We start from the raw sequence: 12,162 nt of genomic DNA, 5'->3' as shown, positions 1-12,162 counted from the left end.
TTGCAATCCTACACCACAGTTTAAGACCAAAAATGTAATCTGAACTTTCAAGCATTGCAATTACTTCACTGACTCGACAACTTCTTTCTTGTCAGGCAGACCGAGTCATGGGATAGCCTCAGTTAAAAACAAAAACAAAACCCTGTGTGTTGCATACTTGTCACAAGCATTCATACCATCTCAGCTGGTGCTTAAACATTGATGAGACAACCTGTAAGTGTGTGTGTGCGCGCGCGCGCTGCTCCCTGAGGGATTTCAGCCCCCCTCACTAATCTGTTGTAGTTTCATTTTCAGATGAGTACAGAAACTGTCCCAGTTCAGAACCAGTTGTTAGAAAGTTTAGTTAGCAGGTGCCAATGAATGCCAATACACTGAACGGGACTTGCACTTAACAGCGTACACTATATTACTCTGTGTTGGGGGACATGCGCAGTGTGTTTTTTGGGTCAAAACAATTACTGAGAAAGATGTCTGCCACTACATTACTGTTATCTTTGGAGACCTCTTTGGAGCAATAACATAAGTAAAATGAGATTTACCCTACAGCAAGAAACTCAAGGATGAAGCACAGGTATGCAACACAACTTTATTGAAACTCTTGAAGCAACATCCATTTACAAACAAGGAAATGGGAGCTTGTTGAACGTAAATGCCTTTTTTTGGAGCCAAAATTACAGAAAAGAACAGGGGAAAAAAAAAAACAAAAAAACAAAAACAACAACTCCCAGGGATTGGACCAGTGGCAGGTGTATTTTTTAAATACAAAAAAAATTAAAATAATTAAAAAAACATAACTTATGAAATCGTTCAAGTTTACAGGAAGATTGAGACACAGGGCATATGTAAATCATTGATTTACAGTTTAGCTTGCATTTGAAACTTTAAATGACTTCCAAATATCAAAGCAGGCATTACTTTGATTTAAGAGATGGACGAGAGGGAAAGAAGAAAAAACAAAAACAAAAACAATGGGCGTGAGTGAGATGGGGCAAATGCATTCTCGAATTCTGGATTTTCAGTGTGGTGCAAGTTAATCAGTCACAGTCATTATGAAAAGGCCTTTTCAGGATCGCATTGCTTGAGTGCTGCCTCTTGACACTCCTCTGGGTCCCTGACCAGCTCCACGTTTGTAGTTCTGCTGGTAACCGTCCTAACAAAGAAAAAACAAAAAGGAAAGGGATGTTTTAGAAATTGTAACAACAAAACAGCAACAAAGATCACGTACAGTTTGAACACTTCTTTCATACCCTCTGATAATTCCCATTTGAGTAATCCCGAGGTGTGCTGTACTGAGTTTGTCCATATCCCGAGTTTGGAGAGTTGGCGAAAGGAGCACGATAACCATCGTAGCCACCTGGAAACACAAAGACACAAATTAGAATTAATGCATGAGAAACTCATGCTACCAAATACAAATGTGTAATAAAAGAGAACGTCCTGGTCGTGGAACACTGGACCAGCTCTTTATCCTCTCCAGGATACTTGAGGGTGCATGGGAGTTTGCCCAACCAGTCTACATGTGTTTTGTGGACTTGGAGAAGGCATTCGACCGTGTCCCTCGGGGTGTCCTGTGGGAGGTGTTGCGGGAATATGGGGTGTCTGGCCCATTGCTACGGGCCATTCGATCCCTATACAACCGTTGCAAGAGCTTGGTTCGCATTGCCGGCAATAAGTTGGACTCGTTCCCGGTGGGTGATGGGCTCCGCCAGGGCTGCCCTTTGTCTCCGGTTCTGTTCATAATTTTTATGGACAGAATTTCTAGGCGCAGCCAAGTGGCGGAGGACTTTCGCTTTGGTGGCCTCAGAATCTCATCTCTGATTTTTGCGGATGATGTGGTTCTGTTGGCTTCATCGGGTGAGGGCCTCCAGCTCGCACTGGAACGGTTCGCAGCCGAGTGTGAAGCAGCGGGAATGAGGATCAGCACCTCCAAATCTGAGGCCATGGTTCTCAGCCGGAAAAGGGTGGAGTGCCCACTCCGGGTCGGGGATGAGTTCCTGCCCCAAGTGGAGGAGTTCAAGTATCTCGGGGTCTTGTTCGCGAGTGATGGGAGAAGGGAGCCGGAGATCGACAGACGGATTGGGGCTGCAGCTGCAGTAATGCGGACGCTGCACCGGTCCGTCGTGGTGAAGAGGGAGCCGAGTGTAAAAGTGAAGCTCTCAATTTACCGGTCGATCTACGTCCCTACCCTCACCTATGGCCACGAGCTGTGGGTAGTGACCGAAAGAACGAGATCGCGGATACAAGCGGCAGAAATGAGCTTCCTCCGAAGGGTGGCTGGCCTCTCCCTTAGAGATAGGGTGAGAAGTTCGGCCATCCGGGAGGGGCTCAGAGTAGAGCAGCTGCTGCTCCACATCGAAAGGAGCCAGCTGAGGTGGTTCGGGCATCTGACAAGGATGCCCCCTGGGCGCCTCCTGGGTGAGGTGTTCCAGGCATGTCCCACCGGGAGGAGGCCCCGGGGCAGACCCAGGACACGCTGGAGAGATTATATCTCTCGGCTGGCCTGGGAACGCCTTGGTATTCCTCCGGATAAGCTGGAGGAGGTGGCTGGGGAGAGGGAGGTCTGGGCCTCTTTGCTTAGGCTGCTGCCCCCGCGACCCGGCCCCGGATAAAGATGGATGGATGGATGGATGGAAAATAAAATAAAATAAAGAAATGAACAAATAAATTACATATTCAGTCTTGTTTCAAAGTGAAACCACTAACTTACAGCTGAGGGTGTTATCATACCTCGGAAACCATTTGATGAGCCTCTGTATCCATTGATCATGCCCCGGGCGTTGCGAGGTCCACCACGAGACATACCTCTGCTGTTATAGAAGGACTGAGCCTGCCTGCCAAAGCCTGGACCCTGCTGGGAAGGCTGTTGATGGCCTCCAGGTTGGTCTTGGGAATGGAAGGCACCAACTACTAAAAAATAAACCAAGATAGCAAGGGGTCCAAAACACAATAACTCAGTCTGTAGTTGAACAAGAACATGCATTTAAATAAAGTTTAACTGCAGTGAAGCCTCTAGGAAGGGAAAAAGGGAAAAAAAAAAAAAAAAAAAAAAAAGACAGGAAAACTTAAGTTGCGAAGATAAAATTTAAAGTCTGCCCACCAGATTGCAGCTGTTCTGGCTGCATCTCCGTCTGCTCCACTGGATGCTGTGGCTGGCTGCTAAAGGCCTGGTTATTGTAGCTCTGATACTGGCTGGCCTGGTTCAAAGCCTCAGCCTCATTAGCTGGTGGGACTGGAGCATTAAGGTTGAACACCTGAGGGATAAACAAAACCCACATTGTTATGAAGCCAAAAATCAGAGGAAAGGTCACATGGTTATTAGGAGTAAAGTCCACTGCCACCCATTTCCTGATTTCAACTGTTCTGCTATAAACGTATTTTAAACGCAATGTGATAAGGTCACTTCAGGACTCAAAACAAACAAACAAAAAAAAAAGTAAGTCATTAATGAACTTCTGTTGTAACTCCAGTGGTGAAGAGCACTCTGTGCTCCAAACAGCTGGTTTATCCACATGATGCGCTTGATGCTCCAGATTTCAGTAAAATTTTTTCTTTAATCACACTCCAAGCATGGAAGGGGAACAGCTGCACGATGCACGAGAACTGTGAATGCTACAACACCACAACTGAGGGTATCCAACCACGTTCCACACATGCATGCTAAAAAGCAGCTTGTTTGTTGTATTTGGCTGAACAGCTTGAAAAGTTGACAAGTGTGTGAATGTTTAACAAAATTAGAGGACCAAAGATATGGAAAACAGTGCATGTGTGGAATACATGAAACAAAGCAGAACCCCACATGGAGTAAACCCTGAAATTGCCATAAAGAACAACATGGTTTTAACACAGGCTATTTTATGACATGAGAAGCAGTTCATATTTATACCTCCAAAAACAAAAAAAATCAAAAGGAAGCAAAGCCTTACTGTCTGCATGGACTGGAATGGTGCTGCGTTGACATTGATGCCACCACTGTGAGGAGCTTTGGAAACAGGCTGGAACACCGGCGTCTGTGAGGCTGGAGGGAGAACTGTAGAGGGTGGAGGCTGCTCCGACAAAGACATGGAGGGCTGTTGAGCAGGGAAGGCATAATACACATCACATTAAAAACGGTCAGCAAAATTTCACATGACTGCAATGAGCACTTCCCCACCTTTCAATGGAAAAACTACTCCATATATAAAGAGTTTAAAAATTAAAGCTTTACTGAAGTCCCACCACAGTTTACCTGGATGGGGTCAATGGATTCTGCTGAGGGTCGAGGATCTGGTGTGTGTGAGGTCTGATACATAGGTGGTGGTGTTGGAGATATGATTGGAACCTGTAAACAGTAGGAGTAGAAATTACACCCATTCTCCATACAATTTCTAACAGCATGTTTGCTTATATTTAAGTACTTACTTGTGTGGGCTCAGGTTGAACAGGAACAGAGTTGGGTTGTGATAGCCGGGTCTCAGGATGAACTAAGACAATTTAAACATTGTCAGACCTGACATAACTTAAAACAAATAAAATAAAGACTGTTTCTCTTTGGTACAACATACCTGGAGGACACCCCATCTGTGGCACCTCCATGTTTTGGGCAGGTTTCATGGGCTGCGCCGATACAATGGCTGGGTCAATAGGCTGTCCATCGAACTCCAACATGGAGTCCTGAGAATAGAGGTAATTAGTACCAAGTTACAACATCCAAACACAAACAGCAGTGCTTTCAACTAAATCCACACCTGCATGAAGTTGTACGTCCCCTGCATCTGCGCCATTAAGTCTTGCACCACCTGCTTCCTGGCCATGGGGTCAGTAGGAGGCGCAGGAGACGTCAAGTTCATTGGGTGGGTATCCAGGGCAACAGGGGGCGCTGCAGGCTGCACAGGCTGCTGCTGCGGTTGCTGCTGTTGTAAGGCAGCAACTGCCTGATAGTGGAAGGGGGAGAGGACAAGTGAGTGAGAAATGCACTGAACGAGAACCACTGAAAAGTGGTTTAATGTTCATGAAAAGTTGTATGCATTCGTATTCACATCAGGATTAGTAAACCAAGACATCACAGATTAAGACCAAAAATGTAATCTGAGCTTTCCAGCATTGCAATTACTTCATTGACTCGACAACTTCTTTCTTGTCAGGCAGACCGAGTCATGGGATATCCTCAGTTAAAAACAAAACCTTGTGTGTTGCACACTTGTCACAAGCATTCATACCATCTCAGGGTGGCGCTCAAACATAGATGTGACAACCTGTAAGTAGACAAAGCCAGAGTATATATATAGAAATGCCCCGGATGTGAAAAAGATTTACTGCTCCCTGAGGGATCCCCCCCTCACTAATCGTTTCATTTTCAGATGAGTACAGAGAAATTGTCCCAGTTGAGAACCAGTTCTTAGAAAGTTCTGTTAGCAGGTGCCAATGAAGGCCAATACACTGAGCAGGACTCGCAGGGGGGAAAAAGCCTGGAAATGATAACGACTTCTATCCTGAATCACAGTTGGTTAATCAAGTCTTTAATGAAAAATAACTGGCTTCAGGATTAGCACACAAACTCAAATAAGTAAAAAGGAGTTAAACTGTTAGCCACGTACTGCCTAGAGCAGAATCAAAAGCTCCACAGAGCTCTATAGGTAACTGCATACTGAACCATTTAGCAAACAGGTTACACCACATTTCTTCAGCTGCACTTAAAGAGAAGTGTGGCTGCTGTCATCACAACCACCACTCCTTGAGTTTAGCAAAACATGTGATAGACTGGATTTAAAAAAATAAAATAAAATAAAACTTCAAGTGTTGCCTAAATCTTCTTCAATATTTATCCCCAAATTTTCAAGTTTTTGAAATAAATAAAAGTACAGAAAGATTACCCTCTAATGAGAGAATGAAAATGTTAGTTTCTGCGATAGCAGCAGCCGCTAGTTGTTTTTTTCTTCTCTACAAATTTCTGTTTCATGGTCATGTTGCTGATGTTTTGAAACAGCTTCAGAAGCCAGAATTTACAAAAACACTGAATTAATAAAGACTGTACAAAAAAAAAAAAAAAAAAAAAAAAAAAAAAACTCTTGGAGATTTAAGTACAAGCAGAAGATGTATTTTCTTTCAAAACATATTTAATTACTACTACTAGCTTTGAGTTAGCTCATTAATTTTCAAATCTACTTCATAATTACATCATACCTCCGTTTCTCGGGTCCACTCGTCTCCCTGTTCCTTCTCACTGCCGCTGTATGTGCCATCTGGAATGAACTGTCTGTTTACAAACTGGAAGTAATAAAGCAAACATCAGCACAAAGATGAAAATATAATAAGCTCCCCAGATTTTGATGGAAGAGAAAAACTTGCTCTCACCTCTGTTGTTTCCACTGCAATGGGCTCTGTGAATTCCTCAATTATTTCAGTGTCTGTAAAGAGGAAAAATTATTCAGTGAATGCTGTGATGACTTCTTTATTGCTGGATTATGTTAGGACTTTTTAAGTGGTAAGACATCAGAAAGTGGTCAAGACCTGGATCGGCAGTCTGCTCTTCTGCTTCTGACGATTCAGCTACTACTGCAGGTGCTGCAGCAGCAGCTGGCTCTTCCTCTTCTTCTTCCTCCTCACACACTCCATTTTGGTGAGATGGAATCCGGTCAAAGTACCCACTCAGCAGAACCTGGTCCAAAGTCTCCTTCAGTGCCTTGTCTAGCAGAGGGGGTGACAAAAAAAAATAAAATAAAATAAAATTCAGCATTTCAACAGAAACTCAAACCATCAAAGCATGCATTGAGCTGCCACGGGAATAACAAAGTGTCAGTATTAGGACCTTTGGATCAATAGATGACTTAACAGGAAGTGTTTCTGATACACTAAGGAGAGCTTAACAAGCTAAACTCCAAACGAGATGTAACAATACTGAGTTTCAATTAAATAAAAACTGAGCAGTGATGCAAGCTTTACATCCCACACTAAACCTGAACTTCCACTTTTTAAAAAAGATAAATGTGCAAATTTGAGGAATTTCATCAGTAAAAAGACCACACATTTAGTGACTGCAGCCTCAAAATGTTTTCCCCCTGCATCTTCCACAGGAATCAAAGCCAAAGATCAGTGTTTTTATTATTACTTTCAGAACTGCCTCTGAATGAGACATTGTTGTCTAGCTAAAGGTTAAAATGGCTTTACAAAACAAACAATGTTTTTAATCACGATGTAGATGGTGGTGGATGCATAGTAGGCAAATGCACACATTAACTGAACTGTTCTACAAAGAAAAGAACACAAGCTAATAGTTTCTAAATGCGAATCCCTTTAAAAGGTTGATTCATGTAGTAGAAAATGGCATTAGTACTCCAGCTTTCCTCAGTTGGACACAGTAGGGCTCTGGTAATTTTCCAAGTCCAACTTTCAAAACTGTTGAATTCAGTGCTACTCCACCTTTAATCTCTACAACACCACATACAGACTAAGCCTACAAACATTTGCAATAAAAATAATTAAAAAAAAAAAAAAAAAAAAAGATGATTCCCTGCAGCTCAGTTTTTAGTACCAAAGCCACATTAATTAACACCACCACGAACCACTTTGCTGAGCAATATTGTAAACAGATTTTTATGACAGTAGTAGGATTTAGCTTCCCCCTACCCTACTTCAATATGAAAAAATAATAAATAATAATAATAATAATAATAATAATAATAATAATAACAACAACAACAACAACACACAACAGCATTGGCTTTATACATATACAGTCATATTCTTCAGGTACAACAGCATCAAAAATAGCACAATATTTCCTATAAATATGTGTCTATTCATATACATGTTTAGCCAATTATCCAATTCTGCGTCATGTGGTGGGCTGGAGCCTCTCCCAGATGTCAGATGAGAAGCAGGGTACACTGTGGCATGGTCACCAGCCCACTGCAGGGCTAACACAGAGAGACAACCATTCATGCTCACAATCACACCTCTGGCCAATTTATAATATACTAATTTATTTAACAGACATGTCTTTGGACTCTGTGAGAATGCCAGAGGACTGAGAACCTAGATAAGCTCACAGAGAACAAACAAATACTGCACAGAAAGGCCAATACAAGTATCCCTAGTATTGTTGTAAAACAGCCTCCAAATGGGATTTTTGGCACACATAAATATGAGGGAACTTACAGTCTTAAGTTGCTTTAAATCTATGAACTAAAAAGTATGGCAATGTGAAGACTGATGTAAGTTTTAAAAAAAAATAAAAATAAAAAAAAATCTAAGCCCATACAATGGAAACAATTTTGGTAAGAGCTTACTGATTGGATTATAAATCCAAACATGATTTATAATTTTCTTGAAAATGGTAGAAAACCTTCAAGATGATTCATGCATTTATGCTTTTGGATTTTCAGCCAAAGCAGCCCAGTATCTTTTCTTTCTCTGCCTTATGCTTTAGGTGAAAAAGTCTGCTGTCACTTTGATTAATCTCACCCTGACTCTCTGAATGAGACCTCTGACTGACAGGAAAGGGTTGAAAGGTGTCACAGTGAACTGGGTCACCAGTATCCTAATGTGGCTCTAAAAATCTGACTAGTGGAACCACAGGCGACAGGGCTGCTGGCACCCTGCCCTACTGCTGAGTCAGGATAAGCCCACAGCTCTCAGCCCCCTAGCTGAATGCAGTAGTGCGAGGCTTCAGGTCAGATCGCTGAGAATGCAGTAATGCCAATAGCCCCAAGCCTTGATTATTCACATTGCTGCATTAACAAAAACACTACATGCACATGTCATTAATGTATTAAGACTGACTTACAACCGGAGTAACTTTTGACCAGGCGCATTGATTTGGGATCTCCAGATTCGGACAACTACTCCCAAAGTATGCGACAGATTACTTATGACCAGCTTCAGTGTGATAAAAAGCTTACAGATGACTGTTGTGTCACCATCCATCTGATAAAATGTCCTGCCAACAATTTTCAGTGCCAGCTGGGCATCTAAATAAAGCCAATTTGTCTTGAATAATGACGCCCCTTAATTCTGCAATAAATTTTAGCAAGGCTGCAATTACATTATTTCAAGTATTATTTTACTTGACATTATCTTTGATAAGCTGAACTGCTTGTCTATAAAAAACTAAAAGGAGAAATAAAATGCTTTAGCTAATTGGCCAAAGCAATAGAGAAACTAAGAAACTGAATAATACACCAGAGTTGATTACTACGAAAATGAGTTAAAATTTGGCTTACATGTTGTTCCAACCACAGCCTTGTCCTTCCCTTCCAGCAGGTCCCAGAGGTGAACAGATGCATCTTCATACTGATCAGCGAGCCTGCACAGATAAAAATAAGCGCTTAAAATCAGCTTTTTATGGGGAAAAAGAAAACACAAAACCCACAACTAGGCACAAGTTTTCTGTATCATTGCCTTAGACAAACCTGATGTTTTGGTCACGTTCTGGCCCCACTAGCTTGTAGAACTCATCAAAAACTGCAAGGTCTGCATCTGTCAGCAGTGGTGAGCCACCAACTCCCTGCTTCAGGTCCTGCCGCACAGTTTCATCACCCAGCCGATCAAGGATGAACTGCAGCTCCAGAACCGTCTTCAGCCTTCTTTGCTCAGCTTCCTCCCGCTGCAGCTGCTCCCTCCTTGCAGACTTCTTCACTACTTTCTGGATCTGAGGATAATGAGTATGAGCCACAAAAGATCAAGTTATTACAATCCAGGGTGTACACATCTTTGATGAACATTTCTAGAAAATTAAAACTCAACCTTACATCTTGTCCCAATGTGACAAATGTCTTTTGCAACTCTCGGGCAAATTCCAAGTTATTCATGACTTCCTGGTACTTGGAGAGGGCTTCCTAAAAAGATGAAGGAACAGATGTTTCACAAGTTTTACATTCCTTTTAAAAATGATTTTGGTTTCCAAGTACCCACCAGCTGGTCCTGATTAAGACCCTCCCCTTTATTCTTCCTGACTTCATAATCATCCAGTTTGCTCTGTAACAAGATGCAAAAATGCAACAAACAGTTTAAAGATTAACCACAATGTAGACAACTGGTTATTGTCAGAAATTCAGTTTAGTCAAGCAGACCTGGAACAAACCGGTCAATAGTCCTCACCTTTTTCTTCTCCATGTTGCGCACCTTCTTTTCAATAACAACAAGAACTTGCTTCAAAACTTCAGACTGTCCACCAAGTGCAAGATTGCCCATTGACCCTGGAGCGGATCCCACATCTGGGCTGGCAGACTGCACCGTCCTGTTTGCATTCATTGCTGAGGGCATCTAGGAATTGAAAGTATAACAGTTCAGCTTTTGGTGACAAAAATATTTTCATGTACTCAAAAAACAGAAAGAAAAAAAAAAGTATAGTGGAAAATACTCAAAACTATCTGTGGACCACAGGGAACCGTGTCATTGTTTTGCTTCAGCTAAAGATAACTTTTATTAATGACTAACCTGAAAATCATCTTAGGTTAAATTATTAATTTCACTCAAAACCTTCAAAAAGGACACACCAAATAGATCCTCTTAGGCAGGATCACTGCAGATAATTTTCTACATCAATAAGAATTACATAGATTCAGCCACAGCAGGCCCCTGACTCAGCATTTAGTGCCACAGCAGATTTAGGCTTCATGTTACCTTAAAAACAACATCATATAAATAATTCGAATTAATTTCAAGCAGCAAAATACACAGATTTTAAGTGGTAGATAGTTTTTTACAATATAAACATGATGACTTGACTGGAAGTTGTAATAAGCAGATATCCAGAGTTAATATATTAATAACTGATAAAAAAACAACAACAAACAAAACTGGGAATAAAGTATCAGAATATGACGAGTAGAGAAGCTGCAGATTTGGATTTATTTTTGCACTGTGCTTCACAATTTCGACTGAATTCTTTGAGAAAACTGTTGCTATCAGTCCCTATACTACATGAGATACCGTCATGTGCATGCTAAGGTGGGTCTGGATGTACTAATTGCTGGATGGGTATATTTGAGAGGTTAACTGAAAGCTTTATTAAGTTTTCCTTGTGCGTACTCTGGAGAGACAGCGAACTATTCTGCTTAGAATGTAAAGCTCCTGATGTATATTCTTGACACTTAAGTTCGTAAATGAAACAGTCAACTATACTATACACGAAAATAAATATGGTCACTGGTGAATAACATAACTAGAGCAACTGGCCCAAATAACACAGCAGACCTAATATATTTTTTTTAACATGATGTATTATAGCTGTAATTTAAGTGACAGTGAAGTTAGCTATAGTTTTGTAACAGTAAGTGTTCAAGACAAAAACCCTAGGCCTTAAAACTATTCTCTAATAGCATCTGGCTAACTTTAATCCAAACTGCGCAGCCTTGAGAGAGATCATTTTTCTAACCCCGCACTTTCTCCCCGTCAATATAGCTTCCTCAGACCTCGGGCTGTAAATCTATACCACTCGCTAGCAAGTCTGAGCCTCCTCGGCAGTACGGCCAGCTTGCAGATCTCATCTCTTCGATTTGGTAAAATGGCCTTGGCCGCACTACCGTTAGCACACACCACTGACTTAGCATCTGATAGCTACAGCAGCGCGTGCTAGCCACAAGCCGGCCGCCGGGAGACCCGTTGCCTCGATACAGCGGCTCCCGAATGACCCACCTTGCTGTTTTATATCCACAGGGGAGCTCGGCAGCGAAAAGTACGAAAAGGCCAAGTTGTTATTATTGTTGTGTTGCTTTATTTTTCTCTTGCACTCTTGTGTGGGATCCGCCCCGCCGGCCTCACCGACAACTGAGACGGTTCGAAAGAAGAAGAAACTCTTTATAAAGGCGAAGGTCCGTTTTTAGCTATCTTAGATATGCCTGAATATATATACGCGGAAAAATCACGAAAAAAAATATTTTTATTTAACGCAAACAATTAAAAAAGTCAGACTTTACCAGTAAGAAATCAATAATTAATCACTTAAATAAATGGAAAGTTATAAGCCAATTAAACGTTTGCAGTTTCTATTTGTGATCAGGCATAATTGTCTCCAGCCTCCAGACAGAAAATCTGCACAATCATTAGCTTTGATTAGGCTATCATATCTTTCCCTGTGCCTCGTACAGTTTATCCACTGCTACTCTGAGCACCACCTCACACCTGCTCTACAATCTTTTATAGCAGCAGTTCAAAGTTATATAGATCATGTAAGTGTGCATTTAA

The 12,162-nt window shown here is 41.6% G+C and overlaps 1 protein-coding gene across 2 annotated transcripts; it reads right to left on the bottom strand.

The window, feature by feature from the left end:
• Positions 1-572: 572 nt before the first annotated feature.
• On the bottom strand, positions 573-11,766 carry caprin1b (cell cycle associated protein 1b). Of its 2 annotated transcripts, none has more exons than XM_082540290.1 (18): positions 11,614-11,766; positions 10,075-10,239; positions 9,889-9,951; positions 9,726-9,812; positions 9,387-9,625; positions 9,198-9,280; positions 6,487-6,663; positions 6,331-6,383; positions 6,160-6,243; positions 4,725-4,910; positions 4,542-4,650; positions 4,399-4,460; positions 4,226-4,318; positions 3,924-4,067; positions 3,098-3,251; positions 2,728-2,907; positions 1,248-1,354; positions 573-1,150 (listed from the first exon to the last, which is right to left on the bottom strand). In XM_082540290.1, the coding sequence occupies exons 2-18, from the start codon at positions 10,237-10,239 to the stop codon at positions 1,064-1,066; spliced, it is 2,073 nt and encodes a 690-aa protein (XP_082396416.1). In that variant the 5' UTR covers positions 11,614-11,766; the 3' UTR covers positions 573-1,063. The 2 variants fall into 2 exon arrangements, with proteins under 2 accessions (XP_082396416.1, XP_082396417.1); XM_082540291.1 differs by having other exon boundaries at positions 2,728-2,904.
• Positions 11,767-12,162: the final 396 nt, after the last annotated feature.

The sequence above is a fragment of the Aulonocara stuartgranti genome (genome assembly GCF_965226115.1).
Source record: "Aulonocara stuartgranti genome assembly, chromosome: 7".
Taxonomy (NCBI): domain Eukaryota; kingdom Metazoa; phylum Chordata; class Actinopteri; order Cichliformes; family Cichlidae; genus Aulonocara; species Aulonocara stuartgranti.
The sequence above is the reverse complement of the archived record's forward strand: the minus strand, read 5'-3'. Positions and strand labels throughout refer to the sequence as shown.

What these genes read in the sequence shown, in the direction of transcription:
- caprin1b (XM_082540290.1), bottom strand. Translation starts at nt 10,239, where the DNA reads ATGCCCTCAGCAATGAATGCAAACAGGACGGTGCAGTCTGCCAGCCCA. An exon ending in AGAGCAGACTGCCGATCCAG is followed by an intron (nt 6,384 to 6,486) that starts GTCTTGACCACT and finishes TCCTCTTTACAG; the next exon opens with ACACTGAAATAATTGAGGAA. An exon ending in CAAATGGGAATTATCAGAGG is followed by an intron (nt 1,151 to 1,247) that starts GTATGAAAGAAG and finishes TTTCTTTGTTAG; the next exon opens with GACGGTTACCAGCAGAACTA.